Source organism: Vombatus ursinus, unplaced genomic scaffold, assembly GCF_900497805.2.
Source record: "Vombatus ursinus unplaced genomic scaffold, bare-nosed wombat genome assembly UNPS02011591.1, whole genome shotgun sequence".
Lineage (NCBI taxonomy): Eukaryota > Metazoa > Chordata > Mammalia > Diprotodontia > Vombatidae > Vombatus > Vombatus ursinus.
The window spans coordinates 4218681-4231697 of record NW_020951369.1 but is presented as its reverse complement, the minus strand read 5'-3'; the positions used below and the strand labels follow the sequence as shown (position 1 = coordinate 4231697).

Sequence of the window (13017 nt, the reverse complement as noted above, 5' to 3'; positions counted from 1 at the left end):
GCTCTACATATACATTCCTATTAAACATATTTTCACATTAGTAATGTTGTAAAGAAGAATTAGAACCAATAAGAGGAACCACAAGAAGAAAGAAAACAGAAGAGAAAAAAAGAGCAAATGGTATGCTTCCATCTGCATTCCAACTCCATAGTTCTTTCTCTGAATGTGGTAGCATTTTCCATCATGAGACTTTTGGAATTGTCTTAGATCCTTGCATTGCTAAGAAGGGCTAAGTCTATCAAAGCTAGTCATTGTACAACATTACTGTGTACAATGTTGTCCTGGTTCTGCTCACTTCATTCAGCATCAGTCCATATAAGTCTTTCCAGGTTTTTCTGAAGTCTGCTTGCTCATCATTTCTTATAGCACAATAGTATTCCATTACATTCATACACCACAATTTGTTTAGCCATTCCCAAATTGATGGGCATCCCCTCAATTTCCAATTCTTTGCCACCACAAAAAGAGCTGCTATAAATATTTTTTGTACACATGGGTCCTTTTCCCATTTTTATGATCTCTTTGGAATATAGCCTAGAAATGGTATTGCTAGGTCAAAGGGTATGAACATTTTTATAGTCCTTGGGCATAGTTCCAAATTGCTCTCCAAAGTGGTTGGATCATTTCACAACTCCACCAACAATGCATTAATATTCCAATTTTTGCACATCTTGTCCAACATTTATCATTTTCCTGTTTTGTCACATTAGCCAATCTGTTAAGTGTGATGTGGTTCTGCAGAGTTGTTTTGGTTTGTATTTCTCTAATCAATAATGATTTAGAGCATTTTTATATGACTATAGATAGCTTTAATTTCTTCATCTGAAAACTGCCTGTCCATATCCTTTGACCATTTATCAATTGGGGAATGATTTGTATTCTTATAAATTTGACTCAGTTCTCTATATATTTTAGAAATGAGTCCTTTATCAGAGACACTGATAAAAATTCTTTCCCAATTTTCTGCTTCCCTCCTAATCTTGGTTGCATTGACTTTGTTTGTGCAAAAACTTTTTAATTTAATGTAATCAAAATTATCCATTTTGCATTTCATAATGTCCTTTATCTCTTGTTTGGTTACAAATTCTTCCCTTCTCCATAGATTATTCCTTGCTCTCCCAGTTTACTTATAGTATCAGCCTTTATATCTAAATCTTATATCCATTTTAACTTTATTTTTGTATATGGTATAAAATTTTGGTGTAAAGAATATTTTGTAATTGTTATTTATATGTCCTGAATATACCCTAATAAGTAGATTCTCAGATATTTTAAGCAAATTTCAGTTGTTTCGATTGTTTTGGATGAGATTATTCTATATTTTCTTCCTAGTTTTTGTATTTCTATTGAAATACAAATATTTTTAAATACAATACAGAAATATTGATGAATTTGTGGAATTTTTGTGTATTTTCCTACTTTACTGAATCTAGTAGTCATTTCAATAAGTGTCTGCTGATTCTCTTGGGTTTCTAAGTAAATATATGTATGTTTTATAAATATCTATCTATACACATATTGTCTATAAGTGGGAATAATTCTGTCTCATCTTGTCAATGTACATACACGCACATAATTATTTAATTTTTTTCTCATCTTACATATCAGTAGCATTTCTGGAACTTTATAAAATAATGAAGAGAGTAGAAATCTTTGTTCTACTCCTGTATTTATTGTGAAAGCTAGTATTTCTCTGCTGCAAGCAATACTAGCTTTTGGTTCTGGATGTGCACTTTTATCATTTGTTAAAATGATCCTTCTGTGTCTTTTTTAAAACATTTTACATGAATGCATCATTTTGACAAAGATTGTTGGGGTTTTTTTTAAAAAAAGATATAGATAGTAACATATGATTTCAGAGGACCTTAATGTTCCTCTCTCTCAGCTGAAATGAAACTAACAAAAAGATAAACAAAAAGGAAAATGTAGAATTTAGACTTTGGAGAAAATATATTTGAAAGACCTATGGCATCTTCTGAATGGGAACATTAAAGAACATACATATTTCTCACCACTGTATGCTACTTGTATATAAATGGGCCACATACTACAGCACATGTAATGGGAAAATTGAAACATAGAGTGCATCAGCATGCTCAACAAAGTTATGATGGCATGTCATGGCAATGCCTTGGAGAGATTTGAACATGCATAGAACATTTTGTAATTGGTTGTAATGTGTTAACCACATGTTTAAAGAATGCCTTTTCAATTGTCTTGTTATCTAGAATGATGGGGCAGGGTGGGGGAAAATGGGAAGGCACTTTCCAAAAGCATTAGTAAACAGAGCCTCAGTCATATTCCATTTTGCCCATTCTTTTTGACAGCTCTGCTCTTTGCTGACTCTTTTGCTGGTATTCTAATCAGTCTTTCTCCTCTCTCTCTCTTTCTCTCCCTCCTGTCCTCCCTGTTGATTCTACCTTCACAACATCTTTGATTATGCTTGTTATCATTGTCACTACTTTAGCTTAAGTACCTTAAGCTACCTTAAGTACCTTAAAGTACTACCTTAAATACCCCTTTTTCAAACTATTGAATCATCCCATTACAGGTCTTTCCACTTCAGCTTTCTTTAGAGAAAGGGAAGTGGTCCTAATTTTGTACTCCAGTGTCAAGAAAAGTAGGTCAGATCCTTTTTCCACATAGCTGTTGTCATTGGATTAGCATCACTTTCCTATGAGTCAGAAGGTACTTGTAAATCCTAATTTTTGTTTGATGAAAGGGAATGATCAGTGTATGGGGTTTCTAGCACAGGTCCCTTGACATTGAAGCCACTATGGGGATGAAAATTTTTGTCATTCTTACACCAGAAATTCAGCTAAAAGGGAGATCAAAAAGGGCCACCATAACAACACTACCAATTATTAACATCCACCTGAGAACTACTTGTGTTTTCCAACTATGAGTTTAGGTGGGTCATTAGTAAAAACACTGGAAACTTTCATTATAAAATATTATTTGGCTATTGTCTCATACTTCCCATCATAAAAATGTTAATTCTTTATATTTTTTAGCTGAAATTCGGGGCTTTGTGACTGCCAAAGAAAAAGATGGCCAAAATCAATACTCAGCACTCGTATCCTACCACACACAGAATCTCAGTCAGGACCATTGATGAAGATCTAGAAAGAGTTGAAAATGGCACCAGCAGGTAAGCTATGACAGTGTTTTGTGCTTAGAATGGGGGAAATAGCTGCCATTTTTCATGCATAGCTTCCAAAGACTGCAATACTGACTGAGGTAACCCCATAATGTGAAACTGCCTATCATAGGTACCAGTCAAATGAATTTCCCACGTGTACATTTGTCACCATCCTGCTGCTGGCTGCCAGGTACCTCTTAGGACGACAACTGGGAGAGACATAGGTAGTAAGGAAAAGAATAGACAGCTTTAGGCACAGACAGAAAAAGATTTCATCATCATTCAATTCTCCTTTTCTTATTTGCCTAGAAGCTGGAATTTCCCAAGCACATGACCTTATACCCACAGTGACATTCAGGAACATCCCACATTTACCTCAAGGATACCACAAAGGGAGAAAATTCATAAGTCACAATATAATAGGCCCACCACTTGCACTGCTTCTTCCAGCCTCATCTAGCTTTTCAATTGATGCCCTCAAAGCATAGTCACACCACAACTCTGCTCACTATGACATATAGGCTGGTCTGGTCAACATTATACCAGCTCCATTCCCTTTGTCTGATTTCTTAAATACCATGGCTACCTTGCAAGCCCATGAGGAAGTGCTAATGCTCACACTTCCAGTGATGGAGAAATATGGTAGGAAGAAATAGAAGAGACGTTTTTGTTTTTTTTGTTTTTTTTTACTGACACTAGAAATTTTGTCTAGCTGCTTGGAATTATGACAATTTGTTTCACCTTCTTTGTGAAGTTTGACTTACCATGTTTTCTAACATATTTCTTCCATAGTTTTACTTCATTGATTTGATTATTCAACATGCTGTCCCCTGACAGGCTTTATGACACAAATCTGAGAGACTCAAGTACTGGGGAGAAGGGAGGAGGAACCAGTATTTGGTCCATCTTCTTGCCTCTAGAGCCCTATCCATGAACTCCCTCCATCTCCTCCTCTTTGGGATTTGGGAAATAGGAGAGGAAGAGAGAGGATGAAAATGGAAAGTTAGGAGAACAGAAGAAAAAGAGGTAAATAGCACTGAAGGGAAAAACCAAAAGGGAGAGTGGCATGGCTCTTACCTACTCAGAAGTGGTGGAATGGAACTGGAGCTACCACGAGCAACGATTCTCATTTCAGGGCCACCTCCCTCCCCACTCAAACATTGTTTACCATAATATAAAGGGGTTCTATAACATGGGGAGAAGAGGATGGGATAAGAGAAGCAACAACTACGTCCTAGTATATAACAGTTTTGGCACTTGCTAGCAGATGTCTTGGGCATGGTTGGTGCTCATAGGCTTTGCATAAGCACTATTCCATATACAAGAGCTCCGGATCAGAGCTAGTATTGGGTGGATAAGACTTTTCCCCAGGGCACTGACACTGAGTCATGGAGGTTTTATTTCAGGGAGGATAGGCTTCCTAACCATAGAGGCTTCATTTTTCAGATACTTGACCAGAGAAATGCACGACCAGATCTGGAAGTGGTGCGTAGATTGGCTAAGAGGAGAGAACACAAGTGGAAATACCTGTAAGGACACTACTGCAGTAGGTTTTTTTTGGAGGGGAGCTGTAATCAAGGCCTTTATTAAAATAGTGGTAATGGTAATAAGCACGTCAGAGATGTTGTAGAGGTGGAGGACTTCATAGTTGTGTGATAAGATGAGAGAGAGATGCCAAATGAGAGAATGTCAACTGAGCCATATCTAGATGGAGAAGTTCCTGTAGGCGGTTAGAAGTGTGGGTTTGGAATTCAGAAGAGAAGTCAGGATCAGAAAAATAAATTGATAATCATTTTCCTAGAGGGAATGGTTGAAGTCATGGGAGTGAATGAGATTCGTAAAGGAGAGAATATATAAGGAGAGGGGCCACAGATAAATCTTTGAGAAACACCAACGTTTAAGGATCAGGAAGAGAATGCGGGGGAAGAGACATAGGGTGACTAATTATAGAGATAGAAGGAGAGACTTTGATGTTTCTGTTGCTAAGGGAAAAGAACATATCCATTAGAGGAGGGTGATCCAAAGTGTCAAAGCTGCAAAGAGCAAGATGTGGCTTGAGTTTAAAAGGTCATTGGACTGGCAGAAAGGTTAAATCAACTCATAGCTCCACCGGACTATACTAATACTTAGTATTAGCATACCTTTCTTCCCACAGCCAAGGTCATTAGATTTTCTAATTAGAAGGTCATCGGTGACCTTGGAGAGAGCTGTTTCAATATCATTTTGACAGTGAAACCCTAATTACATGGAGGTTGAGAAGGGAGTAGGTAATGTGGAAGTGGAAGCATCAAACGTAGACAACTTTTTCAAGACCCTTAGCAGTGAAGGAGAGAAGCGTGACGGGACAGCAGATAGATAGTAAAGATCAATGGGGGGGAGTTTTTTTTGTTTTTTTTTTTTTTTTAGGATTTTGGAGACCTGAGCATGATTTTAGGGAAATGGGCAGGAGCCAGTCAGTGGTAAAGGAAGATAGGGATAGGAACTAGACCTAGAATTTCTGGATGAAGACTGGACCTTGGGAATTTAGCAGAGGGAATTCATAAGTGAAAAAACTTCCTCTACCAATTCAGGCTGACACTTTCTCTGAGATTTATGGTCTTAGAGAGTTGCCTAGGGAACTGAGAACTGTGGGAAACCTTAAGATTAAAGAGACATTAAAAAGAAAGAGATTGAAGATATTTGACATGCCTGATAGAGTGGATTCCTAGAGGAAATAGGAAAGAAGATAAAGCATAGAAAGGTTACTACTTGGGAGTAGGGATTCCTCCTCTTCTTTGATAAGAAGGAAGGAAAATATAGGTGATAGCAGTGAGAAATTACAAAAAATTAGAAGAGGGGCATTTAAAAAGCCCAATGGATAGACTCAATCTTCCTAGCACAGTAGGAAACTATGTGATTTGGTGTAAGTATTTAGAGTGTGTGCACATTGAGGATTGCGCAGGGGTCAGAACTGAGTGAAAGAAGAGAAGGAAAATTTTGGAATAGTTATTATGAAGAATGAGATAGGGAGTCCATAAAGGGAGAGTAGAAGGATTATTGGGTAACAGCTAGGGCAGAGGTAAGATTGTATCCCATGAACTTGTTTTAAAAAATCAGCTTGATTTTATCTAATAATGCTCAGTAGCTCTGGAGTAGCTGTGAGAGAACTGAAAGATAGGGGTTACCTAAAGTTTTAGATTTGCAAGTCATGAATTACAGAAGGTCATGGTCAGAAAAGACTCTAGGGCCATGGTTAGTGAAATATTAAAGTCACCAACCAGGGAGGGTGTCAGGGCTGGGTATAGAAGCAAATGAAGCCAGATTATAGGAGATTGATGAATGGAAGGGTGAATCAATGTACCAGAAGTCATGATGTCATCAAAGTACAGGTGAGCAAGGAAAGGTAAAGAAATAGGAGGTTGTGTAGAGATGAAATTTAAATTACGAAATTCGGAATAGGTGCATTTCTATGAAAAGCTATGACTACATCAAAATGGGATTGAATTACTGTGATGAAGGAGGTTACTGGAGTTGAGGAAATTGAGGATTTTTGTGAGAAGGTTGTTAGAAAAGTTACATAAACGTGAATAGTGAAGTCCTTGATGATAGCAGGGGACAGGATAGAGAAGAATTCTGTAAGTCAGGTGCTGAAGTTTGAGAACAAGTAAGAAGAATGATCTGGGGATCGATAGGTGACAACAGTGAAGATATAGAGAAGGTACAATCAACTGTTTGGACATTAAGAGGGGATAGGTTATTGATGAATCATGGTAAGAATGATCTTAAAGTGGTGGTTGGGAGTAAGAATGGTTATCCCTCCTCCTGGATCTGTGAGTTAGAGTGAGGGGGAGGAATAGAAGTAACCTCCAAGGAAGCTGTAAGAAATATGGTGCCCTTGAGGGAGTCATGTTTCTGTTCAAAGTGAAGACATAAAAAAAATGTTGAAAAGTTCAAGGATATGGGAGATTTTATTGAGAATAGAAGGAAACTTTCAAAGGTCATAGTGGAATGGGCTAAAACATGGGTAAACTGGGATGAAGTTGGCTTTGGGAGAGATAGGGGGTAATCAGAATAGGGCAGGGGTAGTGTAGATATGTCGCCTGCACCTAAGGCAGTGGGATTTGGATAATGGGAACTATAGAGCCAGAGCAATGGGTTATATACGGTAAGTAGAGGCGGAATATTCCATCAATGACTGACTGAGAATTGATTTGAGTTAAAAACATTCTACACTTGTTTCTAGATTGAGAAAATTCATCTTTTGGAAGATGTAAAGGGATACCAAACTGATGGCTAGCCTCAATGAGGCCCCAGAGAACTTAAGGGAGTTCAGCAACTTGCCAATGGTCCTACAGCCAATCCCATCATAATATCAGACTCTAAGTTCAATGTTCTAGGTATAATCTAGCCTTCTAGTGAGATGTCAGGGTAAGAAGCACAGTGAAAATTCAGCAGTGATGAGTGATGACTTGTAAAATACTTGTCTTCCCCTAGATAACCCTCTATAAGTCACATCATATCCCTGTGCATCAGTTTACTTAATTGTGAAACAGGTCTGGATCATTCTGAAGCTTCTCCTTTCTAGCCTGAGTGAGTATAAGGGGCAGGTAGCATGTCCAGAGATGTCCTGATTCAGGTTCAGTTTGGATTTGAAGTCAGAGGTTCTGGGTTCAAATCCCAATTCCACCACTTCTTGCATATATGACCTCATTTCCTCTCTCTAGGTTCCAGTTTTTTCTTCTGTAAAATGAGGAGTTTGGATTAGATGACCTCTAAAGTACCTTTCCATTCTGGATCTTTGATCCTATGAAATTGAGATGTTAAGATCATCATGAGAAGGATACTGGTTTTAGGTTCATCTGCCATGATGACAGTAGAATTGCCAAGGTCTTTTCCTTGGAAAGGTGAGTAGAGAGTGGTAGGGCAAAGTTACCAGGCAAATGAGCAACTGAGATCACATCTTGGTCATTGTTGCTTTGGCAGTTTCGTTGTTGGGTAAATTCCACTGGCTTGCAATGTGTGATAATTGCCTTGACCACGGTATACAAGATAAAGTTGGCTTCAAGGTTCTATAGCAAGCATCAGCAATGGCCCATTGGCAAGATGACACACATCAGGGGCAGCTGGGTGCCATAGTGGATAGAGTACCATGCCTGGAGTCAGGAAGAACTGAGTTCAAATGCAGCCTCAGATACTTACTAGCAAGTCAGCCTTTGTTTGCCTCAGTTTCCTCATTTGTAAAATGGGAGTAATAATGGCAACAACCTCCCAGAGTTTTGTGAAGATCAAATGAGATAAAAATTGTAAAGTGCCTAGCATGGTATCTGGTACATAACAGGTGCTATATAAGTGTTAGCTATTATTAAAATTACAACTGGAGCTTTTTTTCAGGAAGTAGTGGGTCACTGTGCTGAGCCATCTCTTCATGGTTCCCCTTGCTTCCAAGGGAAGCATTTATCAGCTAGCTGCTGCGGAACAAGCTCTTATGAGATATGTTCATGGAACCAATTATACCTAGAGTGGCAGCTGTGGTAAGAATCATCAATCTGCAAACATTTATTAAGCTCCTACCATGTCCCAGGCATTGTGGTAGGCATTGGGCATACAAAGAACAGTGAAACTGAACTGCCATCAAGGTGACAAGATGTGTATAAATATAGAAATATACATATATGTATATATACACACAAACATATTGATATGTACAAAACATATAACAAGTAGTTTAGTGGTGAGGGTATTATCAGGTGAGGGCATCAGCTGACACATGAGCTGAGGTTTGAAGAAAATAAGGGATTATACTTCTAAAAGCTAAAGGTGAGAAGGGAGTATCTTCTAGACATGGGGAAGTGGTCTGGAAAGGTCCAAATTTGATTTGGATGCTATTTGCTTTGATCACCAATAAAATCAGTGTTTTGAGATTGACCATCATCCTCTTCTGATTCTCCCAGTGGTATCCATATAATAAGATTCATCTCAAAATCCACCCTTCTCTGCTAAGGCCTTCCCTGGAATGTCTAGATAAAATCATCAAACCCAACTGTTAACCACAAAACAATAAAAACTGAAGGTTGCCAAACTACAAGGAGCAAGTCTGGTCCCAGAGAAGAGACAAAAGAAGACATCTCCCCCCCTCTCCTTTGTAGAAGTCAAGATCTATGAGTGTGGAATCTTGCGAATAATGACACTTTTTAATGTTGATCAGTTTTGCTGAATTTTTCCCTTTTACTCTCTTTTTCAAAAATATTATTTGTTGGGGCAGCTAGGTGGCACAATGGATAGAACACCAGCCCTGGATTCAGGAGGACCTGAGTTCAAATGCAGCCTCAGACACATAACGCTTACTAGCTGTGTGACCCTGGGCAAGTCATTTAACCCTATTGCCTAGCCAAAACAAAACAAAACAAAATAAAAATATTATTTGTTATAAGGAATAGCTCTCCGGAAGAGGGAGGGAAGGGAATATAGGGGGAAATCTAGGTGATGTAAAAACAAAAGATGGCGATAAAGAAACCATTTTAAGTGATTACAAAAGATAAATGGTATAATGTAGAAAGAAAAATCATCATGGACAAGGTGCCTGGAAATTTATGAAAGAAAATATCAGGAAAGAAGCTCAGTCACTGTGGCCTGACATATCTATATAACAATGCAAAAAATATAGGTAAAAATGGAATTGAATTTTAACCCAAGGAGGTAAATAAGCTCTAATATTTATCATTGAGATTCAATAGTATGATATTAATGACTGAAATATAGCAATGGGACAATATAGATTGTTTGACAGAATGCTATATGACAAATATAGCAATGGAAAATTATATCTTGTTCAAAAGCAGCAAGATATAATCACACAAGGATGGAGGAGTACCATTCTATGTCAAGATGATAAACACTGATTTAGAAACTCATAAAACTGAATGTAAAGGCCTAGCAGAGAATATTTGGATAAAGATAAACAGCGATATGAAGTAGCAACAGAAGTACTGTCCTTGTAGGGGGGAGGGGTGGTGATGGTGGTGGTGGGGAACGACACTTGGTCAGATAGTGCCTTCCTGTATCTGGTCGATTCTTTTCTAACAGAGGTCAGAAAATGGATAGAGAACTTCATCGACAGGATGAGAGAGAATTGACTTAACCACAGTTCATGTCAAAATAAAACTCAAGATGAATCAAAAATTAGATGTGGCAGCCAAAAAAAACCCTTAATAAAATCATATGTTGCTTAACAGAAACACAGTGTCCTGAGTAAATAGGTCTACTGGACTGTGGGTAGTCAAACCCCATCTAGAATGTTGTGTTCCATTTCAGAACACACACCTACCATAGGTGTGTGTTCAGGGTATGCTCGGTATGCCTAAACACATAGCAATCTTTCAGAAAAAGATGATATTTTATACGTCTATTTTAATGTTTGTATTTTTTAAAAGAAAAGTTTGGTATTTAATTTTTTTTAAAGTTTGTTTTTCAGTTGTGTCCAACTCTTCATAACCCCTTTTGAGATTTTCTTGGCAAAGATTCTAGAGTAGTTTGCCATTTCCTTCTCCAGCTCATTTTAGAGATGAGGAAACTGAGGCAAAAAGTGTGAAGTGATTTATCCAGGGTCGCACAGCTAGCAAGTGTCTAAGGCCAGATTTGAACTCAGAAAGACGAGTCTTTCTGACTCCAGGCCTGGCACTCTAAAATAAGTTTAGTTAAGTTTGTATTTCTTTAGTTTCTTTCATGACTACAAACTGCATCTTTTGTGATTGAGTATTCAATAAATATTTGTCTTTTAAAAACAAATTTCCTGGGTTCATACCCTAATGAATTGTGCTGCACTCATCTATGGATGTTACCTTTAGAGAGAGATGTTGGCAAATTGGAATGCATCTTGGTGACAGCAATTAGAATGAGGAAGGATATGGAAATGTGATGTATGAGGAGGAACAGTTGAAAGAATTTGGGAATTTTGTCCTGGAGAAGAAATAACTTAAAGGAGACATGATAGCCACTTCCAAATATTTAAATGACTGTCACGTATAAAAGGAGTGACATTTATATTTGTGCTAGTCCAGAGGGCAGAACTAGAACCAATGAGAGGTAGTTTTCAGTTCAATTATAAAAAGGAACTTTTTACCAATTACAGTTGTCCCCACAGGAAATGGGCTGCATAATTAGGTGGTAAGTTCCCTGTCACTGGGAGTATTCAAGCAGAATCTGAGGAGTCCCTGTCAAGGATGGTATAAAAGGAATTCCCACATGGGAAGAAAGTTGTGCTAGTTAATCTGTTAAGATTCCTCCTAATTCTGGGAGAAAAAAATGAATGAATATGAGAATTTCTTTTATGACAGAGATATTCTCATTTATTTTCTAAAACATGAGCAAGATAATAGTTAAATTATTCATAAGAGAGGATTGCATGTAAAATAGATGGTTTTTATTCTACAATTGAACCTTTTAAGGGAATTCCTGACATTTTAAAAAATTTACAGGAGAGGAAAAGGAAGCATTTGTAAGACATCAAGACAAGGAAATATTTGAGGTTCTTAGTGAGGGAATATGGAACCAGAAAATGTTAGAGCGGAAAAGGGACCTTGGAGATCATGTAATATAAACTCTCTATTTTACAGATGATGAAACTGCAGCCAGGGAAGGGGAAATGACATTCCCATAGTCACACAGGTAGTAAGGAAACAGTGGAATGGGACTCAAACCCAAATCCAGTGTTCCCTCCACTATTCCCTGTTGACCTCAGGCTTATAGGTAGACAACCTTGAATGTTAAGCACTATTCACGATCAAAAATTCACCCAGAGTACTTTTTTTTTTCAGGCAATTGGAGTTAAGTGACTTTGCCTAGGGTCACACAGCTAGTTAGTGTTGAGTGTTTGGTCTGAGGCCGGTTTTGAACTCAGGTCCTCCTGACTTCAGGGCTCTATCCACTGCACCACCTACCTGCTCCCTAGAGTACTTCTTAAGCATCTCTCTGTAGCTAATGCTTTCATAAATGTTGTGTTGTTGTTGTTTAGTTGTTTTTCGATTGTGTCTGACTTTTTTCATGACTCCTTTTGGGGTTTTTATGGCAAAGATGCTGGAGTAATTTGCCATTTCCTTCTCCAGCTCATTTTACAGATGAGGAAACTGAGACAAACAGAGTTAAGTGACTTGCCCAGGGTCACACAGCTAGATAAGTGTCTGAGGATGGATTTGAACTCAGGTCTTCCTGACTCAAGCCCAGCACTCTATCCAACTGTGCTACCTAGCTGCTCCAGTACACTCTTTATGGGAAGGAAATTAACAAACCCAACCTCTGCCCTCTGGACACTAACTAACCTAATTGTTCTTTCATGAGCCTATTTTTCTTTTCTTCCATTTCCCAAGGAAAAGATGCGAAAAGGGGGAAAAAATATTTACTTAAACTAAACTTTGTTTCCTTAATACAAATACCAAAATAAAGATTTCTGGGTTTTTCCTTCTTTAAACTTTTTCATCAGTTCTGCTGTTTAGTTATTTCTTGGTATGTTTTGATGAGGTGTCAAAGAAATATCTAAGCACAGAGAATTAAACCCAGACCAGGGATACATCAAATCCCAAATTAATCTCTTCATCTCATTATGCTTGTTGTGCTTTTGGCTGGAAGATTTACGCTCAAAGAAAAATAGGGTCTACTCAGGATGTTTCTCCCTGCATGGTGCCACATTTTACAATTTTCACCAAAGAAAGCTTATTTACCACTTCTGTTTCTAGGGAAGTAGGCTTAAAATACAGTGCTTTGGTTACTAGCCAAATAGAAACAAATAAGTTGACAGATTTGATTCAAGTTGCTAAGAACTTTCAAGAAAAGAAAGGAAGAAATGAAGGAAGGAAGGAAAGAAAGAAAGAAAGAAAGAAAGAAAGAAAGAAAGAAAGAAAGAA

The 13017-nt window shown here is 37.9% G+C and overlaps 1 protein-coding gene across 2 annotated transcripts in view; it reads left to right on the top strand.

Annotated features, from left to right (window-relative positions):
- The first annotated feature begins 3050 nt into the window (after positions 1–3050).
- CNGA3 (cyclic nucleotide gated channel alpha 3) overlaps positions 3051–13017 on the top strand; it is a 51943-nt gene continuing 41976 nt past the window's right edge. For both annotated transcript variants that reach the window (XM_027856677.1, XM_027856679.1), the window contains exon 1: positions 3051–3151. In XM_027856677.1, the coding sequence (XP_027712478.1) occupies positions 3051–3151 (101 nt within the window). The remainder of the gene's footprint in view (positions 3152–13017) is intronic.